General features: G+C 39.7%; 1 protein-coding gene across 3 annotated transcripts; it reads left to right on the top strand.

Moving 5' to 3' along the window:
* Positions 1-910: 910 nt before the first annotated feature.
* TGDS (TDP-glucose 4,6-dehydratase) lies at positions 911-22709 on the top strand. 3 transcript variants are annotated; one of them, XM_058186135.1, is made up of 12 exons: positions 911-1033; positions 6542-6608; positions 7225-7293; positions 8284-8374; positions 9389-9531; positions 10163-10261; positions 11521-11580; positions 13324-13367; positions 14103-14268; positions 16502-16560; positions 19238-19335; positions 21449-22708. In XM_058186135.1, exons 1-12 carry the CDS (start codon positions 951-953, stop codon positions 21532-21534), a joined length of 1065 nt encoding a protein of 354 aa, XP_058042118.1. In that variant the 5' UTR covers positions 911-950; the 3' UTR covers positions 21535-22708. The 3 variants fall into 3 exon arrangements, with proteins under 3 accessions (XP_058042118.1, XP_058042120.1, XP_058042119.1); XM_058186137.1 differs by lacking the exon at positions 11521-11580 and having other exon boundaries at positions 13354-13367; positions 21449-22709; XM_058186136.1 differs by lacking the exon at positions 11521-11580.
* The last annotated feature ends 379 nt before the right edge of the window (positions 22710-23088 follow it).

Consider the following 23088-nt stretch of genomic DNA (forward strand, 5'->3'; position numbering starts at 1 on the left):
TGGATTTTTTTTTTTTCAAGAGGCAACTGGACTTTCATTCCCTACCATCCAGTCAGAGCTGAAGAAGCTTCTTGGATGAGAAGCGAAACGTCTTGAAAGAAAAAAACCAGCGATTCTTGGGGGGGGGGGGAAGGGAAAGCACCTTTGAGACTTTTTATTTTTTTTTTATTTTTTTTATTTATTCGTCGTAACAATATATACAAGTATAACATAGAGGATTATATAATATATAAACATATATATGAGGAGAAACAAGGTACTATAAACACATATATATATAGGGGAAGAAACAATAGGACAGGAACGGTAGGCACATTTGTGCTCTTATGCACGCCCCTTAGAGTCCTCTTAGGAAAGTGGTGAGGTCAACAGTGGATAGATTTAGAGTAAAACTTTTGGGGTTATGAGAAGAAACCACAGAGTCAGGTAATGCATTCCAAGCATATATAATTCTGTTACAGAAATCGTGTTTTCTGCAATCTAAACTGGAGCGGTTGACATTGAGTTTAAATCTGTTGGTAGCCCTTGTGATATTGTTATTGAAACTAAAAAAGTCATTAACAGGAAGGACATTACAACGGGTGATTTTATGAGCTAAACCCAGGTCCTGTCGAAGGCGACGAAGTTCCAAAGTTTTCTAGACCCAGGATATCAAGTCTGGTGGAATAAGGTATTTTATTTTATACTTTCTCCTGGTATGGCGTTGTTGCGCAAAGAGCCCTGGTCGGCATTAACCGCAACGAGGTGAGATCTAGAGGGGGACGACGGAGAACTAACGAGAGCAATTAGAGGCTCGCGGGCGCCGCGTTGAAGAAGTGGCAAAAATCTCGGGCCAGGGCACCCAAGTGGGCCTAGCGCCTCCCCCAGCTTAGCGCGCGCGCGAGAGAAGGCTGGCCCTGGCCGACGGAATTGACGTAAGGAGCGGAAGTGGAGCCGGGCTCCGCGGGAGGATGTCCGCGGGGGTCTCGCGGGCCGGAGGGGCTCCGCGGGGTTTGACGAAGCGAGTCCTGGTGACCGGAGGCGCCGGCTTCATGTGAGTCTTTTTTGAGCGGGGCAGAAGTTTGGGGACGCAAATTTCCAAGCTTTTCCCCCCCCCCTGGTTTCCAACGTTAAAAGGGTTTTTTTCGCTGTCCGGAACACCCTTGGTCCTTGGGAAGCCGAGAAAAAAGTTGCCGCTTTTAAAGATGCTTTTAGGAGCTGGAAGGACGACGGGGTTTATTTTACTCAACGTTTAGAAGCGAAAATCCTAAAAAACAAAGAGATTGAAGGCGAGGCATGCAAAATTACGAGATAAACGTGTAATTTGGGAGAATATATATAGAATAGAATAGAATAGAATTTTATTGGCCAAGTGTGATTGGACACACAAGGAATTTGTCTTGGTGCATATGCTCTCAGTGTACATAAAAGAAAAGATACGTTCATCAAGGTACAACATTTACAACACAATTGATGGTCAATATATCAATATAAATCATAAGGATTGCCAGCAACAAGTTATAGTCATACAGTCATAAGTGGAAAGAGATTGGTGATGGGAACTATGAAACGATTAATAGTAGTGCAGATTCAGTAAATATCTTATATGTATGTATGATTTTATATAAATATGTATATATATATATGTATAATGTATATATATGTATGTATGTGTATGTATAATATAATATATTTATTTTCTTTTTTTCTGTAAGAAGATTAAGCGATATATATATATATATATATATATATATATATATATATATATATATATATATATATATATATACACACACACACACACACACACACACACACACACACACTGTAAGCCGCCCTGAGTCTTCGGAGAAGGGCGGGATATAAATGTAAACAAAAAAATAAATAAAAAATAAATATACATCCCAGAAACCACTTCAGGACTTTGTGGGGGGATAAAAATGAAACTTTGTTTTTGGGTTTGACCGATTAGATAGGTTTGCTGTTACAGAAAGGGCAAGTTTATGCTATTGTGTAAAAATAAAAAGTTTTGAGGTTTGATATTATCTGATAAGGGTGTTGGAAGACAAGGTCTTTTTCCTCTTAAGTTTCCTACACTTTTAATCCTTCCCTTTTCTTTACTCTAATTTTTCTACTATTTTCTTTTGTATGTTTTTATTTTATATTATGAAGTAATATTTTTTTTAAAAATAAACACGTGCAATATTTATATCCAAAACTGCTGTGTAAACAAAGCTAGAATTGCTTCCAAGGAAGGATAGCCTCTGCTTTTGAATTTCTAAAGTTGCTACACAGTAGGTTGCTTGTCAGTTCTGTCTGAACTATGTGCAAATAAAAAGAAGCTTATTCAGTTCAGGTTAGTACTTCAGCCTGAGTTCTCCCTTTTTTTGCTCATCTATTTTTGAGCATAACTTTTTAAAAATAAAGCCAGTGAACAGTGGTAATAAGTCACTTCTTTTTTCCCAGATTTCTTTTTATCTGCTGTTTTCTATTTGATTCACTAATATTCAAATTATGCATTTGAAATCCTGAAAGGAAGTTGTTTGCCTGGTGAGGGCTGATTCTATGCTTTCAAGTCTTGTGCGTATTCTGTACTGCACATTTCCTCACAATACTGGTAATTTTCTTTCGATTTAAACCCCTTCCTTACAACACAATTCTGAAGCCCCATATTTGAGACTGAAAAATATTTGAAATCTTTCTAATAAACTATGACCTTACATGTTTAAAAGTTTTGCTAGTTATTTTCCACAAAATTAGCCTTTAAAATACAGGGTTTAAAGAACATCAAAATAAATTGTACCATTACAGGTGATCCTCGAGTTACAACAGTTCACTTAGTGACCGTTCAACGTTACAATGGCATCGAAAAAGGTGACTTATGGCCATTTTTCACACTTGTGATTTACATTCGGATGCTTGACCTGATTCATATTTATGACCGTTGCAGTGTCCCAAAATCACGTGACCATCTTTTGGCAACTTTCTTACAAGCAAAGTCAATGGGGAAACAAGATTCACTTAACTGTGTTACTAATTTAGCGACTGCAGTGATTCACTTAACAAATGTGGCAAGAAAAGTTGTAAAATGGGGCAAAACTCAAGAGAAATTTTTTTGTGACCGTAATTTGAGGATTACCTGTAATTAGTACTTTGGGGGAAAAAATCAAAGTACTAAAAAAATAGCCTCATTCATTGTGGTGTATTTCTTAGTTTTTATTTAGAAGTAATTAAGTATCTTAGTTTAGGCTTAAGAGAGAGAAGCAGAAAAAGATTTACAACTCCTGACCTTACTGCCAGAGCAAAAAAATAAATAAATGAGGAAAGGTGTTGAAGTCCATGAACAAGACTTAGAAAAAAAAACACGGTAAGTGGGAGGGGCAGATATGGCGGAAGGGGGGGATCATATCGTTCTGGGGGGGCGCGCGCCCGATGTTTGCAAGCGGTTGCGCGCCCCGATCCCTCGTCCTTTTCCCGTTCCCCGGATGGTCAAGACCCCCAGAGCCTGGGCCTGCGGCTGATGTTATGCAACGCACGGTCCGTAGTTAATAAGGCCCCCCTAATATATGACCTTATCCAGGGGGGCGCTGCGGACCTTATAGGCGTTACGGAAACCTGGCGGGGCAGGGAGGGGGGTGTCCCCCTTGTGGAGATGTGCCCGCGGGGTTCCCGTGCATTCCATCAGCCGAGGGCTCAGGGTAGGGGTGGGGGGGTGGCGGTTGTGATTAGAGAGAGTCTAGAGCCGAGGGAGACCACTGTACCTCAGATTGCCGGGTGCGAATCCCTCTTTGTGAGATGGGGTCATAGGTGCCAGATGGGTTTGCTGATCACGTACCTGGCTCCTTGCTGCGTGACAGCTGCCCTGCCCGAGCTCCTGGAGATGCTGGCCGGGGTGGCAGTTGAGACCCCCAGACTTTTAGTCATGGGGGACTTTAACTTGCCATCGTCCGGCTCGTCATCGACGGCAGCTCGGGAGTTCATGGCTTCCATGACGGCCTTGGACCTGACCCAAGTAGTTGATGGCCCTACTCACATTGGGGGTGGCACTCTGGACCTGATTTTTGTCTCTGGTCAGTGGTCGAGAGATCTGGACTTAAAGGAAATAGTCACTGAACCTTTGTCATGGTCAGATCACTCTCTCCTTCGTCTGGACTTTCTGACCGCCATTCACCACCGCAGGGAGACGGAGCCGATACGTTGGTTCCGTCCCAGGCGCCTGATGGACCCGGAGGGTTCGGACGGAGCTTGGGCCATTTCCTGAGGTCTGGCTCACGGCTCGGCTGAGGAACTTGTTGCGGCCTGGGAGCGGGCGCGGCGGGGCCTTAGACCGTGTCGTGCCTTTGCGACCTCTGACCCGGCGCGGGTCCCAACCGGCTCCTTGGTTCTCCGAGGAGCTGAGAGGATGAGCGCGGAGAAGGCGCCTAGAGAGTTCCTGGAGGTCCAGCCGTTCAGAAGCTGATCGGACACTAGTGAAGTCCTATACTAGGGCTTACCTAGTGGCATTGAGGGAAGCGAGGCGTAGCTACGCCTCCTCCCTCATTGCATCGGCAGATAACCGCCCAGCCGCCCTGTTTCGGGTGACCCGCTCCCTCCTACACCAGGGGGAGCGGGGTGGCCCGGTGCAGGGGCGTGGTGGGGAGGTTAACGGGTGTCTATACGATAAAATCGTTCAACCGGGATGGTTTGGACCAAGATTGCGGTGATACGGGTGAGACGGCTGAGGGTGGTCTTGGTGACATTTTATGGGATGAGTTTGACCCTGTCGCTCCCGAGGACATGGACAGGTTGTTGGGGAGGCTGAATGCCACCACGTGTTTACTGGACCCGTGCCCCTCCTGGTTGGTGCTGGCCACTCAGGAGGTGACACGAGGCTGGCTCCAGGCGATTCTGGCGCTTCCTTGGTGGAGGTGTCTTTCCGGCCGCCTTGAAAGAGGCGGTGGTGAGGCCCTCCTCAAGAAGCCTTCCTGGACCCGGCTGTTTTAGGTAATTATCGTCCGGTCTCAACCTTCGCTTGGCGAAGGTTGTAGAAATATGGTGGCATATCAGTTTCCCTTGCACCTGGATGAAACTGTCTATCTAGACCCGTTCAGTCCGGTTTCCGGCCGGTTACAACACGGAGGCGGCTTTGGTCGCGTTGGTGGATGATCTCTGGAGGGCCAGGGATAGGGGTTGTTCCTCTGCCCTGGTCCTATTAGACCTCTCAGCGGCTTTTGATACCATCGACCATGGTATCCTGCTGCGCCGGTTGGAGGGATTGGGAGTGGGAGGCACCGTTTATCGGTGGTTCTCCTCCTATCTCTCCCACCGGTCGCAGTCGGTGTTGGCAGGGGCAGAGGTCGGCCCGGGCGCCTCACTTGTGGGGTGCCGCGGGGATCGATCTCTCGCCTTCTGTTCAACATCTACATGAAGCCGCTGGGTGAGATCATCAGTGGGTTCGGTGTGAGGTACCAGCTGTGCGGATGACACCCAGCTGTACTTTTCACACGGACCACCCAGCGAAGCTATCAGTGCTGTCCCGGTGTCTGGAGGCCGTCGGGTCTGGATGGGGAGAAACAGGCTCAAGCTCAATCCCTCCAAGACAGAGTGGCTGTGGATGCGGCATCCCGGTACAGTCAGCTAAATCCGCGGCTGACCATCGGTGGCGAGTCATTGGCCCCGATGGAGAGGGTGCGCAACTTAAGCGTCCTCCTGGATGAGCGGCTGTCTCTAGAAGATCATTTGACGGCCGTCTCCAGGAGAGCGTTCTACCAGGTTCGCCTGGTGCGCCAGTTGCGCCTTTCTGGACGGGAGGCCCTATGCACGGTCACTCACGCTCGTGACGTCTCGCCTGGATTACTGCAACGCTCTCTACATGGGGCTTCCTTGAAGGGCATCCGGAGGCTGCAGTTAGTCAGAATGCGGCTGCGCGGGTGATAGATGGAGCCCTCGTGGCTCCCGTGATAACACCCATCCTGCGCAGGCTGCACTGGCTACCTGTGGCCTTCGGGTGCGCTTCAAGGTTTTGGTGACCACCTTTACAGCGCTCCATGGCATAGCGCCGGGTTATCTACGGGACCGCCTACTGCGACCAGATACCTCTCACCGACCCGTGCGCTCTCACAGAGAGGGACTCCTCAGGGTGCCGTCAGCTAGGCAGTGTCGTCTCGCGACGCCCACCGGCAGGGCCTCCTCTGTGGGGGCTCCCACCCTCTGGAGCGAACTACCCGCAGGACTCCGTCAACTTCCAGATCTTCGAACGTTCCGTTGCGAGCTCAAGACTCATTTATTCATCTGTGCAGGACTGGCGTAGATTTTAAATTTAGAGGGGTTTTAAATTGATTTTAATATTTATATTTATATTTTTAATAATTGGTATTATTAATTATTGGCATTAGAATAAGTCTTTTAATGATTATTTTAATTTGTATATTGATGTTTTTATATGCCTGTAAACAGCCCTGAGTCCTTTGGGAGATAGGGCGGTATATAAGTTTAAATAATAAATAAATAAATAAATGAAGCCTGGTATAGGTTCTGCACATTCACCATCTGTGTTTTTTTTTTCTTCTTCCAAAACTGACAGTGCTTCCCATGTGATAGTTTCCCTCGTGGAAAAGTATCCTAACTATATAATCATTAATCTGGATAAGGTAAGACCATTGGTTTAAATTAAATGAATCATTTTTAAGCAGTATCCTAAAAAAGCGTGTCAGGCTGACAACATGGTGGGAGAGAAACCTAAAGCTTCTAAGGCTATATAATCTGTTCTAAACGTTGGTGTGCTAATAATGATTCAAGTGGATGAATCTATGTATCTTTATAACTGAGCATACCTGTGAATTCTGCATCATACATGCAAATAAAAGAACAAACTGCTTCTGAATAAAAATTTGTATTCAGTTTCTAACAACAGAGAAGGCTGCTAAAATTCATAGCAAACCTATTCATTTTGAATCAATTGTACAATTGAATGGTACATTTAAAAAAAATTCTGAAGTGATTTGTCTTTATTGCATCTCAAAAACCTGGCATTTTAACAAGACACTAGACTTTTTGTATCCACTATATATCTTTACCCAGCAATTGTGACAATTGTGGCAGTGGGATATCAGCATTCTTACCTTAGCTTTAAAAAAAAAACACCTGCTTCTGTAAAAGTTGGAATTCTCAGACCAAAGCATTTAGTCTGAAAAAGTCTTGCGTTTAGCAACTTCTTGTGTAAAACACTTATTTTCTCACTTTCTCTCCTTTTCTGTTTTTGTTAAGCTGGACTACTGTGCAAGCTTAACAAATCTTAAGACAGTTTCTGAGAAAGAGAACTACAAATTTGTTCAGGTAAACTAAACTTTTCTTTTCATTGGGTTTTTAAAATCAAATGACTACGACTTCAGTTCTAGCATATTGGGTGGCTTGACAAGACATAGTTGACTCGAATTAGACTCCAAGAGTGACCATCAATGGTTCCTGATTATAGTGAAACTAGGTCTCAGGTAGGCTGCCATATTCCCAAGCACACGATCTTCAGAAGATTTATTAAATAATTTGAATGAAAAGATGGAGAGATTGATTAATAAATTTGCAAATAACCAAGAATTGGATGAGAAAGTTAATATATTAGGACAGCTATATAGAATTCTAAATGATTTGAGTAAATTTGAGAGTTGGGTTAAAAATAAAATGAAAGTGAACGGGTAAAGACAAAATACTTCATCTAGAATGCAAATCAAATGTACAAAAATAGGATGGAATATATTGGCTTGGTAATAGCACTTGGGAAATAGTAATAGATTGCAAACTAAATTTGAGTCAGCAACTTCATGTGGTAGCTAAAACGGCAAACACAATTTTAGGTTGTTTTTACCAGAAGTATAATTTCCAATTCATGGAAGATAATAGTTCAGTTTTACAGTGCTGTGATCAGACTGCACTTTGAGTATAGTGGGCAGTTCTGGACATTGTATTTTAAGTATCTCCTAAAATCGGAAACATTTTAGATAATTTGTGATGATTATAATCAGTGATATGGAAATCAAGTTCTCTGATTAAAGTTCTGATTATATTTAGTTTTGATAGAAGTTTGGGGAGAGAGAGAACAGAACGGTGCTAATCCTAATTTAGATTCCTGTACTAAGCAAGTTGGAATTGGTGTAAAATCTCCCCTTCCAGCTCTCTGATTCTACTGTGCAATTGTTATAAGATGAAAACTGAGATGAAAGCCTGCAATTTTCCATAAGATTATATACCAATTATATATCAAATGCTTGCCATTGGAAAAAGTAACTTGCTGTTCCATGCTGATTTTATATTTTCCTTTTTCTTTATTAGGGAGACATCTGTGAACCCAATTTCATAAAAGAATTATTTGAGACTGAGAAAATTGATATAGTGTTACATTTTGCAGCTCAAACGCATGTAGGTGAGCATGGCATATCCCTGTAATTGTCACCATCTTGCAGGATTGATAAAGCATTCTTCAATAGCTTCCAGGTTTTGTGGAAGGGACAGAGCTAATGCTTCATGTAATAAGCTATGTATTATGATGTGGCTGGTGGTGGAGACTTAAATATTTCGGTTTGCCAGTTGAACTCTGTTGAAGTGTAGATTATATAGATGAAGTAGAGCAATTTTTACGCAGTCTGTTTGGTCATTAGAATTTTATTTGGCATAGACTTAAATCTAAGTACAGCACACAGTCTTATTTTTCATGCAATTTAGTTATGTTGCTGCTACATTTACTGGAATTTTTGAAAAATATTACTTTTTAAAATAGGGCCCTCAATTCTTATGGTGATGGAAAAGGAACTAAATATGTACCGATTCATAAAAGAAACATTTTTTGAAAAGGTCCATGGCTGCATCTGGCACAGACATTGCACTTTTTAAGATTAATATGGTTAATTCTGCATTAGATTCTGCCCTGCAATAATAATTTTAAAAATACATTTTTCCTGTTTGTCTACTATTAAATCTGACAATCGATTTTAGAATATCTAGCTATTCAGGCTAAAGTGCTATGTGTTTATTTAAAAGATTTATTTCTGTCTTTTTAATTTTTAAAAAACCAAGACAATCTCTCCTGAACATAAGCATAAAATATTATTTAAAATGTAATAATGCTATTATGCATAAGCTCCACTTATCTAGACTTCCAGTGTTCTCTTAACATATGTGTCTGAGGCATTATCTAGGATTTCTTTGCCCAAAGTTGGGCGGTTAATGAACCTCTGTTCACAAAGAAAGAGAAATGCTCTTTCTTGGCTTTATGCGTCTGTGGGCTGTCAGGTTGCAACTTTAACATTTTTAGAAGCATTTTGTTGTGTGATGTTTGGGGAATAAACACTTTTTTCTGTCAGAGCGTTCTGTTAAGGATTGCAATTGTTTTCAGTTGTCAAAGTGACACCCTTTTTATTCTTTTTAACTGAAAATGTAGATCTTTCATTTTGGCACAAACTTGAGTTCAACTATGTTAATGTTTATGGAACGTACATTCTGCTTCGGGCTGCTTATAAGGCTAATGTGGAAAAGTTTGTATATGTCAGCACTGATGAAGTTTATGGAGGAAGTTGTGATAAGGTGAGCTATTATAGGTTGAAATCTCTTTGTCTTTTTTCCCCTCTGTGGTTCTGAATGATTTTACAGCTCCAAATTCTTATAAAGAAATTATATCAATATTTTAAATCCTTATTGTGTTTTCTATTAAAAAAGGCATTAAAGATGCCCATTTGTGTGTATGCTTACAGAACATTTTCTGATTATAATTTGATGTACAAGTAAGCAGAACAAATTATGAGTACAGGCAGTACTGAGGTTACATGTTGTGACCATATCAGTTAGCAACAGCAGTTCTGGCCATTGTTAAGTGTGGGTCATTAGGCAAGGATCTCACATGATTGTGACTTCCTTCTGGCATCTCCATTGACTTTGCTTGTGAGAAGCTGGCAGGGAACATCAGAAATCGCAATGCTGTAACTGTGGCTTAGTGTGGTGGTTAGAATTCTCAGGACTGGTCATAAGTACCATTTTTTCACCATTGTAACTTTGAATGGTTGCTGAATGAATGGTCATAATCTGAGGACTACCTGTATATATTTCGCAACTGGATACTGAATACATTGCCGGAATTGGAGTTACTTATACTAATTAACTGGAGCCATGTATAATTCACTGCTAACTTCTAAAATTTACTTCATGTAAACTGCTGCAGGAATTTGATGAATCTTCACCCAAACAACCCACAAATCCTTACGCAACATCTAAGGCAGCGGCTGAATGCTTTGTCCAATCTTACTGGGAAAGATATCAGGTGAGCATAAATGACATTGTAAAAGGTTCTATCAATTATCTGTTTTTGTCCAAAGGGATGTGAATGCATAACAAAAGGTTTTTGTGCCACAGAGCTGGGAAGGGTAACTTGGAGGCCACAGTTAATAGAAGGTGGTTGGGATCCACCTCACCCTCACCTATATGCCAGGTTGTGGCTTTTGTTTAGCATGGAAAAAGAGCTGGGCATTTTTAAACTGTATGAAAACTTTTTTTTAAATTTATACTATTGTTTTCTACTACTGTTTTCCTCCCAATGGGAAGAAACCATGTCACTAATTTTTAACTTGTTTGGAAGCAGATTTAGAAATTAGGTGTAGCTTAGGGGTCCTAGATTGCTCGCCTTTTTTTAGAAACCAGCTTGTTCCTTGGACTTTCATCTTTTAATGTTAGGTGCAGTGGATCAAGTTAGATCCTTCTGCTAAATGTGCCATTTTAATTTTAGCCTTTCTGGCTTAGCAATGTATGTCTTTTTCTTGTTCTGTGGGCAAAAAATAATGGGTGACGTCAGGCATTACCTGAGTGCACTTGGAGAGCAGTCATTAATATCAGTGCTAAATTTGGGTGATAAAATGTCTGCAAGAAGATAACCAAGCTCAGAGACTATCAAGGACCCCTCATTTCAACCCTAAACTACAAATATATTTTCAAACCTACCACAAATATATACAAACAGTAGAAATGATCTTTGGCTCCATATGTTGAGAAAGGTATAGTTTTATTAAAAGTGAAGTGCATTTCGGTAGGACATAGCCAGAACTGAGATTTGTGTGCCAAAATCTCTTATGTTCAAATTTTCCCCTCCCTTAACTGCCTTGCATTGCTGATCCCACGTAACCAATCAGGTTCAAACAAGTTGTTTTCAGAACGGTCACTTCAGTTGTAGGTTCATATGCAGCTGTGTTCTTCTTCCAGCTGCGTGACCTTGAAGCAGCGTCATTACTCTCGCTTTCAACCAAGCATCCACCCTTCCCAGAGTCCATGGCAAATTGTCACCGTATAGTAGTGACATATAAGCAAGCATTAAGTGGCAGCTGACATAATCTCTTTTATTTATATCAGTCCTTAGCAGTAGAATGTGAGGAAGCAAAAACAAAACAAAACTGTAAGAGGATTGTTGTTGTTCTGGCAATAGAAATTATGCCATCAGGAATGGGTTTAACTGGATATCATTAATGTTAGGTCATTAATAGCAGTTTTGACTGGGTTCATTTTAATACAGTTGTCATGTGTACGTTAAAGTTTCCAGTGGTTATAACACGGAGCAGCAACGTTTATGGACCCCATCAGTTTCCAGAAAAAGTAAGTTATATCAAGGTCTTTTTACTTTTTAGGTTCTTAAGCTTGTATACCGTGTTTCCTGAAAATAAGATTCTGTCTTATATTTTTTTTGAACCCTGAAATAAGCACTTGGCCTTATTTTCAGGATGTCTTATTATTTTGGGGCACATGGAGCAAGATGGGGCTTCTCTTGCTGTCTTACCTGATTTCCAGCTCTGTGTTTAAATATTTTTGGGGAGGGCTTATTTTCGGGGGGAGGCTTATTTTAGTGCATGCACTCAAAAGCCCGATTGGGCTTATTATCAGGGGATGCCTTATTTTCAGGGAAACAGGGTAGTTTACCATGGAAGTATCCTGTGTTCCTTGAAAAAGTGACAAACTGTATATTGTTTTTAGGACAATTCATGATATGGCCAAGATATAATAAATAGTTTGATCAGGTCAATCTTCTCATATACTCAGGGCATTTTTTAAAATCTGCAAAATATACCAAAAGCTGGACCTGCATCTGTTATCAGATCCTATAATTATCCAAAGGCTTGACCATTATGAGATATCTGCGCTTAGAATAGAATATTTGCCATTTTCTGCAGTTTTGAGATTTCTGATGGGTAGAGGTTGAAATATTTACAGAGCCAGCTGGGTCTCCAATTACTATAATTTTGAACTTCCAATTATTTTGGAGTGGGATGTGACCAAACTTGCCTGCTGACCATCCTTGGGCTAGAAAGTGATAATACTGGACTTTTGTGAATCTCTCTCTGTCACCAAAAATTGCTTACAGGAGAATTCGTCTTAGTGTTGTCTCCAATAGCCCAATTAAATAACAATTTTGTGTCTAGCGTATACTTTGAGATTTTAATTTACAGAATGAACAGCATGAATGTTGCAACCTAGCTCAAATTTCTAGTATGTGAAAATGGGCTTTGCTGCTTTAAGAATTCCAGTTTCATAAGGAGTGCTCTGTTAAGGTTTGATGCTGCACCGACAGCCCCTTTATTCCCTCCAGCAGCAGCGCTGTACAGATGTGTGTGTGTTACTTGCCACTGCATTTCCCTTTAATTAGCTGCCTTAAGAGTTGAAACAAGGTTTGAGGTTCTTCTCATTCCACCTCATGCATGCAAAGCACTTCCTGATACTAAGTGCATAACTCAGTGCAATTTTTTGATGGGAAATAGGGATTTTTATGTTTATTGGTAGTGTCAGGCTTGCCCCAGCTTGGAAAGAAAGACCCTCAACTCCACTTAGCCATGAAATGTTAAAATTCTTTTACTAAGGAGTAGTGGTTGCAGCAAAAGCAAGGCTAGATCTAAAGTTCCCACGCAAAAGGTTACAAATTCCCTTTCTTCCCGGCCCTCCCCCTTTGACCGGTTTGTCTTCACCCAATGGTGTGCTGTATAGGTGTTTTGGGAACCACAATGTTTGGTGCCACTTGGTGAAATTTGCATTGTTTCCCAGGCTCCAGGGCTTTGAAGATTGGAACAAGCTGGTTCTCATATCTTTGGTTCCATCAAACCTGACACATATATACACATACCTTTTTAGGTCATCTCTACCCTCTACATGCCAATTGCCTATTTTCTCTCTCTCCCCCCCCATTAATTGATGGTAGGATGCCAGCGAAGCACCAAGCTGAAGATGGTGGGTCTGACAGCTAGCATTAATGAAAACTTATTTGCAGCAAAGCAATGAAGCTGCATCATTTTCTGTTTTAAAGTAGTATGAATTTTAATAATTGTTCATTTTGTCTTTTATATTTCCTAGGTTATTCCTAAGTTCATTTCTCTCTTACAGCAGAACAGAAAATGGTATGTGTTAGTATGCATGTATACTATAGCTAAAAATCGGGATATGTCTATAAAATTAGTTCCCTTATTGCAAAATAAGTATGTAATTTAAAGAAAAGGGAATAGAGCTTTGGAGTTTGGTGTGTATTTAATTTTCATTTTAATGCATATAAATATGTTTCCATATATGCAATTCTTTATTTAAATATACAGTGGGGAATTGTTGAGTACTGTTAAATATGCAATATAAACAAATGGGCGGGACTCAGAGCCTGAATCTATTTTAGTGTGTGTCTTGCTTTTGATCAAATGAGAAGCTATATTTGGGTGTTTAATATCTTTTCACCAGCAGAGGTCATAGAATTTATGCTAGATCGTGTTTATTATTTTGTGCTTTTCACTAATCTAAAATCTTGGTTGAGGAAGCTGTATGCTTCTGTATATTAATCTCTTTTTCTTTCCCATGGTCCCCAGCAATCTGCAGTTTAGGAATGGCATGTTTTACGTGTCATCTGGAATTTTATTGTTAATGAAAATTGTACATTATTATTTGCTTTACACTTGGCTTTTCTTTTTTGCATACTTTACCCAGTAAAGACTATCAATTTGAATAATAAAATGAAGGATTTAGAGATTTCGTCTGTCTTTTAGTGAGTGTAACTCCTTGAAAACTTAACTAGACCATTCTGCTATTACTGAGGGCCTTGCTTTTTATAATCCATACTAAAAATTATCTACTCTTATGTTTTCCTTTAGTTGCATCCACGGTTCAGGGCTTCAGAAAAGAAATTTTCTTTATGCTGGTGACGTAGCAGAAGCATTCCTCACCGTTCTGAAGAAAGGGCAGCCAGGCGAAATCTACAACATTGGAACCAGTTTTGCAATGTCTATTACCCAGCTTGCAAAGGAATTAATCCATCTTGTGAGTAATAACTAAATTTGAAAATAGGTTACCTGAGCAATAGCAGTAAAATGGCCAAGAGCTGACTTGAGCATTTCAAGTACTCTATGATTGTCCTTAAGTGTTGTACCTTAGAATTCTTGATGAACGTATCTTATCTTTTATGTACACTGAGAGCATATGCACCAAGACAAATTCCTTGTGTGTCCAATCAAACTTGGCCAATAAAAAAATTCTATTCTATTCTATTCTATTCACTAGGGCAGGTCTTGGTTTTATTTAAATGTTTGCTTCTTTTTGCTTCAGTTTTTTTAATGTTTGAAATGTTTTAATAAAAAAAACCACCAGTCATATGACAGACCACAAGGATAAATCAATATTGTGACACTTGACACTGTGGGGATATAAGAGAAACTACTACTTCGGTAGGTAGTTGTGTCATTCACACTCCTTCTTCTGGATGTAGCTCTTTACTCAAATAATAATAATAAAAAAAAGATTCTGAAATTTTCCCCTCAATGAGAAGATGACTTGTCTGTTATAAAGGCTGGTCCACTGAAATTATGCAATGGGCAATGGGGAAAGGAAGTCCTGCAGGAATGAAGCTAAAATTTTCAGGATATTAACTCCACAGCGTTAACATTTTTACTGTTATAAGATAAAATAAGATACATTGACTTCTGACTATCTCTGTTGCAGTAAAATAAGGCATTAATATCAAATCACAACTTTTTGTTTTTTCATAATAATATAAACTACCCCTTTCTATAAAGTTCTTATCAGTCTAATTGGTAAAACCGAAAATCAAAGTTTCATTCTTTTCTACTTCAAGCACAAATTTCAGAAGCGGTCTCCATGTGGAAATTAAAGCATTTATACCCAGGACTCCAATTATCCAGGATGGTATAAGGTCTCCTGCTTTGGACGGGGTTGGACTAGAAGACCTTCAAAGTCCCTTCCAGCTTATGATTCTATGTGGGCATCTTGCTTGCTTTATTTATTTATTTATTTATTTATTTATTTATTTATTTATTAAACTTTTATACCGCCCTTCTCCCGAAGGACTCAGGGCGGTTTACAGCCAATAAAAAACATATACAAGACAAAAGTTAAAACATAATTAAAAAACTGATTCTAAATGGCCTAATAAAGTTAAAACAATACAAAACCACTCTAAAACCTCCACTTAAAATTTCCCATCAAGCTAGTCCCGCACGGTGAAATAAGAAAGTCTTGAGCTCGCGTTTAAAAGACCGGAGGCCGGGAAGTTGGCGCAACCCAGGAGGCAACTCGTTCCAAAGGGCAGGGCCCCCCACAGAAAAGGCCCTCTCCCTGGAGGCCACCAGTCTACATTGTTTGGCTGACGGCACCCTGAGGAGGCCCTCCCTATGGGAGCGCACAGGCTGATGGGAGGCTATAGGTGGCAGTAGGCGGTCCCGTAAGTAACCCGGTCCTATGCTATGGAGTGCTTTAAAGGTGATAACCAACACCTTGAACTGCACCCGGAAGACCATCGGCAACCAGTGCAGACTGCGCAGGAGAGGTGTTATATGGGAGCATCGTGGTGCCCCTTCTATCACCCGCGCAGCCACATTCTGGACCAGTTGAAGTCTCCTGGTGCATTTCAAGGGGAGCCCCATGTAGAGAGCATTGCAGTAGTCCAGGCGGGAAGTGACAAGGACATGAGTGACCGTGCGAAGGGAATCCCGGTCGAGGAAGGGATGCAACTGGCGAATCGGGCGTGCCTGATAAAAAGCTCCCCTGGCGAGGGCTGTCATATGTTCTTCTAAAGACAGCTGATCGTCCAGGAGAACACCTAAGTTGCGAACCCTCCCCCTGGGGGCCAACTTAAGGACAGTTTTACTCATCCAGCCAGATTCTGGTCCCAATTTTGGCTGTACATCAAGGGCTACCTCTAGTCATCTCTTTTCTACTAGTTGCAACTTTTGAGGTCAAGTAGCCATTGTGAGACTGCCCACAACATAGTTCCACAATAGAAAAATGGGATCGTATCTACCCGTTCATGTCTTCCTATTAGATACTTTTTTTGCATCTGTAATTCTATAATATTTAAGCTAGACTATTATGATTGCAAGAATTCTGGTATTAGTCCTGATTGAAATGCATTAATAACAAATCCATGTACAATAAAAGCTGTTCCAATTATTCATTGAAATATCTATTCAGAGAAGGTTAATTAAATCAAGATTATCAAATATTTAGTTAGTAATATGCATCTTTTCTTCATTGTCAGATTAAAAATACTAGTTCAGAAGCTGAGATAGAACACTGGATGGATTATGTTAAAGACAGGTAAGACTGAGTAGGTCAAATCATTTGTTAAGATTGCTTTTTTATATATAATCTTCTTAAACATTTACTCTTTGTCACAGAATTAGACACATAACTCTGTCAATTCTGAGAAAATGTGAATACACTGACCCCCAAAGTAATCTGGCCCGTTCCTTTTTGGGATGGGTTGTTGTATTGAGAAGACAGCATGGAGCTTTAGTGTATTACTTTTTCATTCCCAGAGCAGAAAAAATGCAGGGAGGCCTCTAGGCGACTTGGCACATTTAGTCAGGATAATCCCCAGCTTTTTATTAGTCTTCCAATAGGAGATGGGAAGGCATTTCTGCATAATACTAAACTGGTTTCTGGCCACCTCTTCAGTTCTAAGATTGAGAGAAAAGCTGTAGTTTGAAACACTCTTTGTCTCACAGATGAAACTCTAAAGGCTAGTATTTACACTAATTTTCACCAGCCACAAGTTTTACATTTTAAAAACTGGGAAAGATTCAGTCTCTGAAGAGAGAATCTTTAAATACATTTCTTTGTGTGGAATTGTTTACTTTACAATTCTCTTTTTAAAGAGTTCTGTTTTATAATTTGTATTTTTTCTTTCTTTTTTTGGGTATTTTGTCATTAGCATATTGTCTTACAATAAGGTCTGGTTCTCCCCCCCTCCCCCATTTCTGTTTCATTGCTTCTGGTCTCAGTTTTTCTTAATTACCTGCTCCATCTCATTTTAAAAGATTAGCAAAATTGCCATCTGCACAGGGATTCTTGAAAAGGAGCTATTTGCAATCAACAGAAATTAAGCATTGTCTACTGATTCTAAAGACTACTGATACTTAGAAATGTTTATGAAGAGTGACACATCTTAATTAAACAATAAGAAGCATTGGGTGCAGTTGGAAAATGAAGAATTAAAAAGTATAAAATCAATTTCGAATGAAAGGGATAATCTGTAAGGATTAGACTACATAAAAGCTTGGGAACATCAAAGAGATGGGGAATTATTAGTGTACATATGTGGTTGTTAGCAGATACTGGGTGCTGATTTGGAGATAATTGCCTCTAAAGATGCCAGTGCCATCTTCAACTTTCAGCAGCTTACTGGATTCAGAAATTCAAAAAATATCTCACATTAGCTCAGAGTTGTTTAGTGTTTCCCCCCCTTTTCAGCATCTGTTTAGCCAAAAAAGCAGAGGTAGGCACAACTTTAAAAATAATATAGCCAGATGACTTAGTTGAGATAATTGAGTTGTATAGTTGAGGCATTTCTGGTGCTAAGCAATATTTTGATTTTCTAGAAGAGGCTGGCTCTTGGGAGTTGAATAAATCAGATTTATCCAATAAACTTATTGGACAATAGTTGCTTGAAGCAATGTAATTAAAGTATTGCAAACACAGCTGAGCTTCTTGTAAAACAAACTATGTTATACTTTCTGAAACATCTTTTTTTCCTCTTGGCTTATTACGTTACAGTATAACTTAAATGCTCTCTACTGATAAGTGGTGGGAGTAATATACAAACTTAAGAGTATGAGTATCTAACTGATGTGGCTAATGTGGGGTCATCTGTGTTAAATTACTTATCCTGAAACTGACTGATACCTTAAGAATTAGTTTAACTAAGAATACCCTGAGCATTCCATGAGCTCGTTAAGAGATGACAAGCTTCAAACACGCTTTTCAGGATTTCTTACATTTTCTGCAAAATGTTCTGAAATATAATAGCAAAGATTGGGTTTACCTGTTAAAATCTGATTCTCCAAATTGATTTAATCTGACTTAGTATGATTATGAGCCATGGTGGCGCAGTGATTAGATTGCAGTATTGCAGACTAATTCTGCTGACCGCCAAGCAGCCTCCCAAGCGCCTGCCCATGGCACACTCTCACCCCCCTCACACACCTTAACTGGGACTCCTACCTTTTCCCACTTAATGAGGTTTACAATGGCTTTACAAGAACCCTGTTGGTGCAGTGGTTAGAATGCAGCAATGCAACCAAACTCTGCCCACAGCCAGGAGTTTGATCCTGACTGGCTCAAGGTTGACTCAGCCTTCCATCCTTCCGAGGTCGGTAAAATGAGGTTCCAGATTATTGGGGGCAATATGCCGATTCTGTAAACCTCTTAGAGAGGGGCTGTAAAGCACTGTATTGCTTATTCATTTAAGGCTGTTTTTAGAGAGGGCGAGAATCAGTCTGATACTGTGATTAAGGCTGGCTAGAAACTGGGAGATTAATTTTCATCCAGCCTCCTAGCTCTAGGAAAAAGGCAAGAGCAAACCACTTCTGAAAACGTTGCCAAGGCAAATGCAGGGACTTGTTAAGGCATCACCATGAGTCAGCACTGACCTGAAATCACAAATTTCCTTTATTTTTTAAAAAATAAACGGTAACATTTCACCTGAGTCATTTCTGCATAATTGAGTTGTTTTCTCCAATGCTGCACTTATCCTGTGGCTATAGCTGCTACTCCATTTGGTATTTTGAATGATTTCAATTGTACGACTGATTAGTGTGGGGTAACATTTGCCTTTGTTCTACTTAAATGAACATATTTTAATAGCAGAACAAGAAAGAAGTCTTTTTCAATTGAAGGGCTGAGGCAAAGGAAGATGGCTTTATGGTGATAACCGATACAAATTCTGCTTAAAATAAAGTGTTTCTATTGCAAAACTCTTTTCCTTTTTTTAAAGACCTACAAACGACATGGGATATCCAATGAATTCTGGAAAGATGTATAGTTTGGGCTGGAAACCCAAGGTCTCTTGGAACGAAGGAATCAAGAAAACAAGTAAGTTATCTATACATTGAAACAGGAGAAGGGGCAGAATGGAAATGAACAGCCATCATAAACTAATTTGGAAAATAAATTTCACACAATTCACACACTAATTTGTCACAGAGTTAGACAGTTAAAGTTGCAATTTCTACAGTGGGGAACTTAATTAAACCAGCTTTTGAAATTTGATGCGGTTAATTTTATAAGCTTGAAATCTGAACACAAATGATCTGTTTCTGGGCAGCAGTTATGTTTGGCAACACGACTACTAAATCATGGGTTTTGTCCAGTTGCCGTGTCTTCTTAGATTCTCATAGAAAGCACAATGCTTAATTATAAGAGCAGCAGAAAGTAGCTAATTCTTATTTATATATTTTACGTGAAGCACTTTTGTTTGGACAGGATATGTTTTATCTTATTGCTTGCATGGTTCCATGTGTTCAGCTTCATCATTTATATGATGCATTTCTGGGGGTGGAGGGAGAAATTGCAGCTCTCAAGTTTAGATTCCATATAAAAAATACAGGTAGTCCTTGACATTTGACCACAATTGATCCCAACATTTCTTTGTTAAGTGAGACATTTGTTAAGTGAGCTTTGCCCCATTTTATGATCTTTCTTGTTACGTGAATCATTGCAGTTATAAGTTAGTAACCCTGTTGTGGCTTCCTGATCGACTTTGCTTGTCAGAAAATTGCAAAAGGTGATCACATGACTCCAGAATACAGCAACGGTCATAAATACGAACCAGTTGTCAAGCATCTGAATTTTGATCACATGATCATGGGGATACTGTAAAGATCGTAAAACGGTCATAAGTCACATTTTTCAGTGCCATTGTAACTTTGAACGGTCACTAAATGAACTGTTGTAAGTCGAGGACTGCCTATATATTCATTCTGTCCTGAGAACATGAGTGGATAGGATCCAAAAACTCCTTTGTGTGAGTGAGAGTCATCTCTGCCTCTTTGCAAACTTCCACAGTCCTTGCGCTTCATTGTGGAAGATCGTCCCACAAATATATGCTGTACAAGAGGGTTGACATCTTTTCCCTCCTTTTGGAATATTCTGGTTCTCTAGAAAAACAACACAAGATTTTCGGTACCTTAAACACAAGAAACATTTGTGGAATAGAATTCACATTTGAATGGCATTATGGGAGATAGGAATAAATAATTGATCTGAATGGAAGGTAGCCCATTATATAAATCAGCCCACCCCACCCACCCCCCTCAATAGACAAATAATTGTGTATAAAGATAGAAATCCTTGCTGTTTCCAACTTCCACAGCTAGTCAATCTAGGCCAGGCCTGTCAAACTTGGGGCCCACGTGCCGGATGCGTTATACACAGGCCACATTCACCTGGCTTCGCAAAGGCAAAAAACATTGCGATACGTCACGATACATCACGTGACATGATTATGTTTGACACCTGTGATCTAGACTTACCATCTGTTAACAATGCAGAGATTATATTCAACAGCAAAGCAGCCCTTTTAAGTAGAAAACAAACTTCCTAAGGCATTCCAACTTTTGGAATTAGCTTCCAGGACAAAGTGCCTGCAATGATTTGCACCTGATGCTAATTCCTTTGCTTTCAACAGCTTCTGCTAATGTTTGCAAAATGCAAGGTGAGTCTCCTACTGTTGAAATCCCAGGGAATTGTCCAGAAAACAGATCTTTTCTGCCCAGTATATACTAGAGATGTGAAGTGTTTGAGACTGAAAGGAAAAACAAAGCATCTGAATGGATAGGGTATGGATTACGTGAGCTGTGGGAATTTCTGAAAACTGCCTTTTCCTGGGATAGTGGGCTGCTTCTGCGGCTAAAGGCTGATTCCAGGAAAGAGTTGGAGTTGCCAGCAATTGCTGATACAGCCATGATTTTATAGTGTAATATTTTTTTCCCATCATTAGATGAGAACCTGCTTCAAATTGAAATCGTTGGAAAGTTGCTAGTGTACAGAAAGCCCCTATGAGCTGTTAATTTTGGTGAAAGGATATACAGTTGTAAGGAGGTTGTTAGTCACTAATTTCATTTAATGTCTTAAATTAAAACTGGCATGGATTTACCTCACAAGAATGTTTAAAGGTAAAAATTATTTGTTTTATTTTTAATCCTAGTTGAATGGTATCAAGAGAACTTCCACAACTGGAAAAATCCAGAAAAGGCTTTGGAACCATTTCCTATTGCTGGAGAATCTGTATGAATTTGAATGCATCAGAGCTGGAAGGGAATAAAAAAAGAAATCATACTACCTCAAGAACACATTAAGAAAAAAAAATGGAGTAATTGAAGGTGCATTGTATTCAAGAAACAAGTAGCAGAATAGAATGGAATTTTTGAATTCCCAATGTGATCCTCTTTGGGACCAAATTAATTTCACAAACACTCTAGTACTGAAGCTTTAAAATGATATTTCAAGACAACAACATTTTTCCCTTTAAAATTGCACTTTAAAGTAGCTCTTTTGTATTGTTACAATATTGTATTATCAGTATTATTAAAATGTAGACAATTTTTTATACTTAAGGTAGGCATACTCTTTTTTTAAAAAAAAAATAATTTTTATTTCCATTTTCCAACATCATATTTATGTACAAACTATTATCCATCATTAATCATTAATTTTTATTTATTACTAATTCAGGCGTGCCCGATTGCCACTTTCTTTCTTCACAACCTCCCTCTCTACCCTCTACTACTTTCACATCCTTCCTCTCCTTCACTTTACTACTTCCTCTCCTCCTTCTCCACTCCTCCCTTCTTCCACCCTATCTAACCTTCTTATTCCCCTCCTCCTTCTCTACTCTTTCCTACCTACTTTCTTCCCTCCTTCTACTCCTCTCTCCTTTTCTTTCTGAAATAGCAGTCGAGCATCCCCAATATCATTTTAAATTTTAATTTCATATCTTCAAAAATTACTGTACATTAATAATCAATCCATGTATCATTTTTCCCCCATTTCCCCCCTCCTCCCCCTTCCCCCCCCCCTTCATCATGTTTACCAGAGGACATTAGTATTCGGTTCCTTTTTAAAATACTGTCCTGTGCTGATTGATGTCTGATGATTCCAGAGCTGAATTGAAAAGATGGGAATTTTTCTACTTGCTCAACAGGAATTGATTTGTGGACATTCAGGTCATATTTTAACAGAATAAAAATATATTTCAGTTATATTTTATATTTGTTTTATAAAAATATTCTGTGTGAAATGATAAATTACTAGATTCCTTTAAGGGTAATGAGTGTTTTAAGATTCATATAAAGCAAGGGTGTCAAACTGGCGGCCTGTGGGCCAGATATGTCACCTGCAGGCCACACCCACCTCAGCTCCGTGAATGGGGAAAACGTCACGAAACATCACATGACAGCAACATGACGAGGCGAGTTTGACACCCATGATATAAAGCATACTTATAGTTTTTTCTGAGCTAAAAGTATATGTGGGGTCACCTTTCCTCTTGGTTCAAAATGCATTCATTGGCTTCCTGGTTTCCAGCTTCCAGCCATCCACAGCTTCAAAATAAAGGTAAGAATAGTGACAGCCCAATCTACAATAGCATGTAAATTGTATTTTCACTAAAGAATGCTGAAATAATGCTGAAATAATGGAAACCTCTTCAGATTTACCTGTAAAACATTTGTAACGTTAAAAAGGGTCATTGTTCTTTTAATTTTAAAGAGCGAGCCTTTTTCATCATGTTGCAAAATTTGTATGGTTTGACAGTAAGAAATCTGAATCAATTTGGTAATTCAGACT

This window comes from Ahaetulla prasina, chromosome 5 (genome assembly GCF_028640845.1).
Source record: "Ahaetulla prasina isolate Xishuangbanna chromosome 5, ASM2864084v1, whole genome shotgun sequence".
Taxonomy (NCBI): domain Eukaryota; kingdom Metazoa; phylum Chordata; class Lepidosauria; order Squamata; family Colubridae; genus Ahaetulla; species Ahaetulla prasina.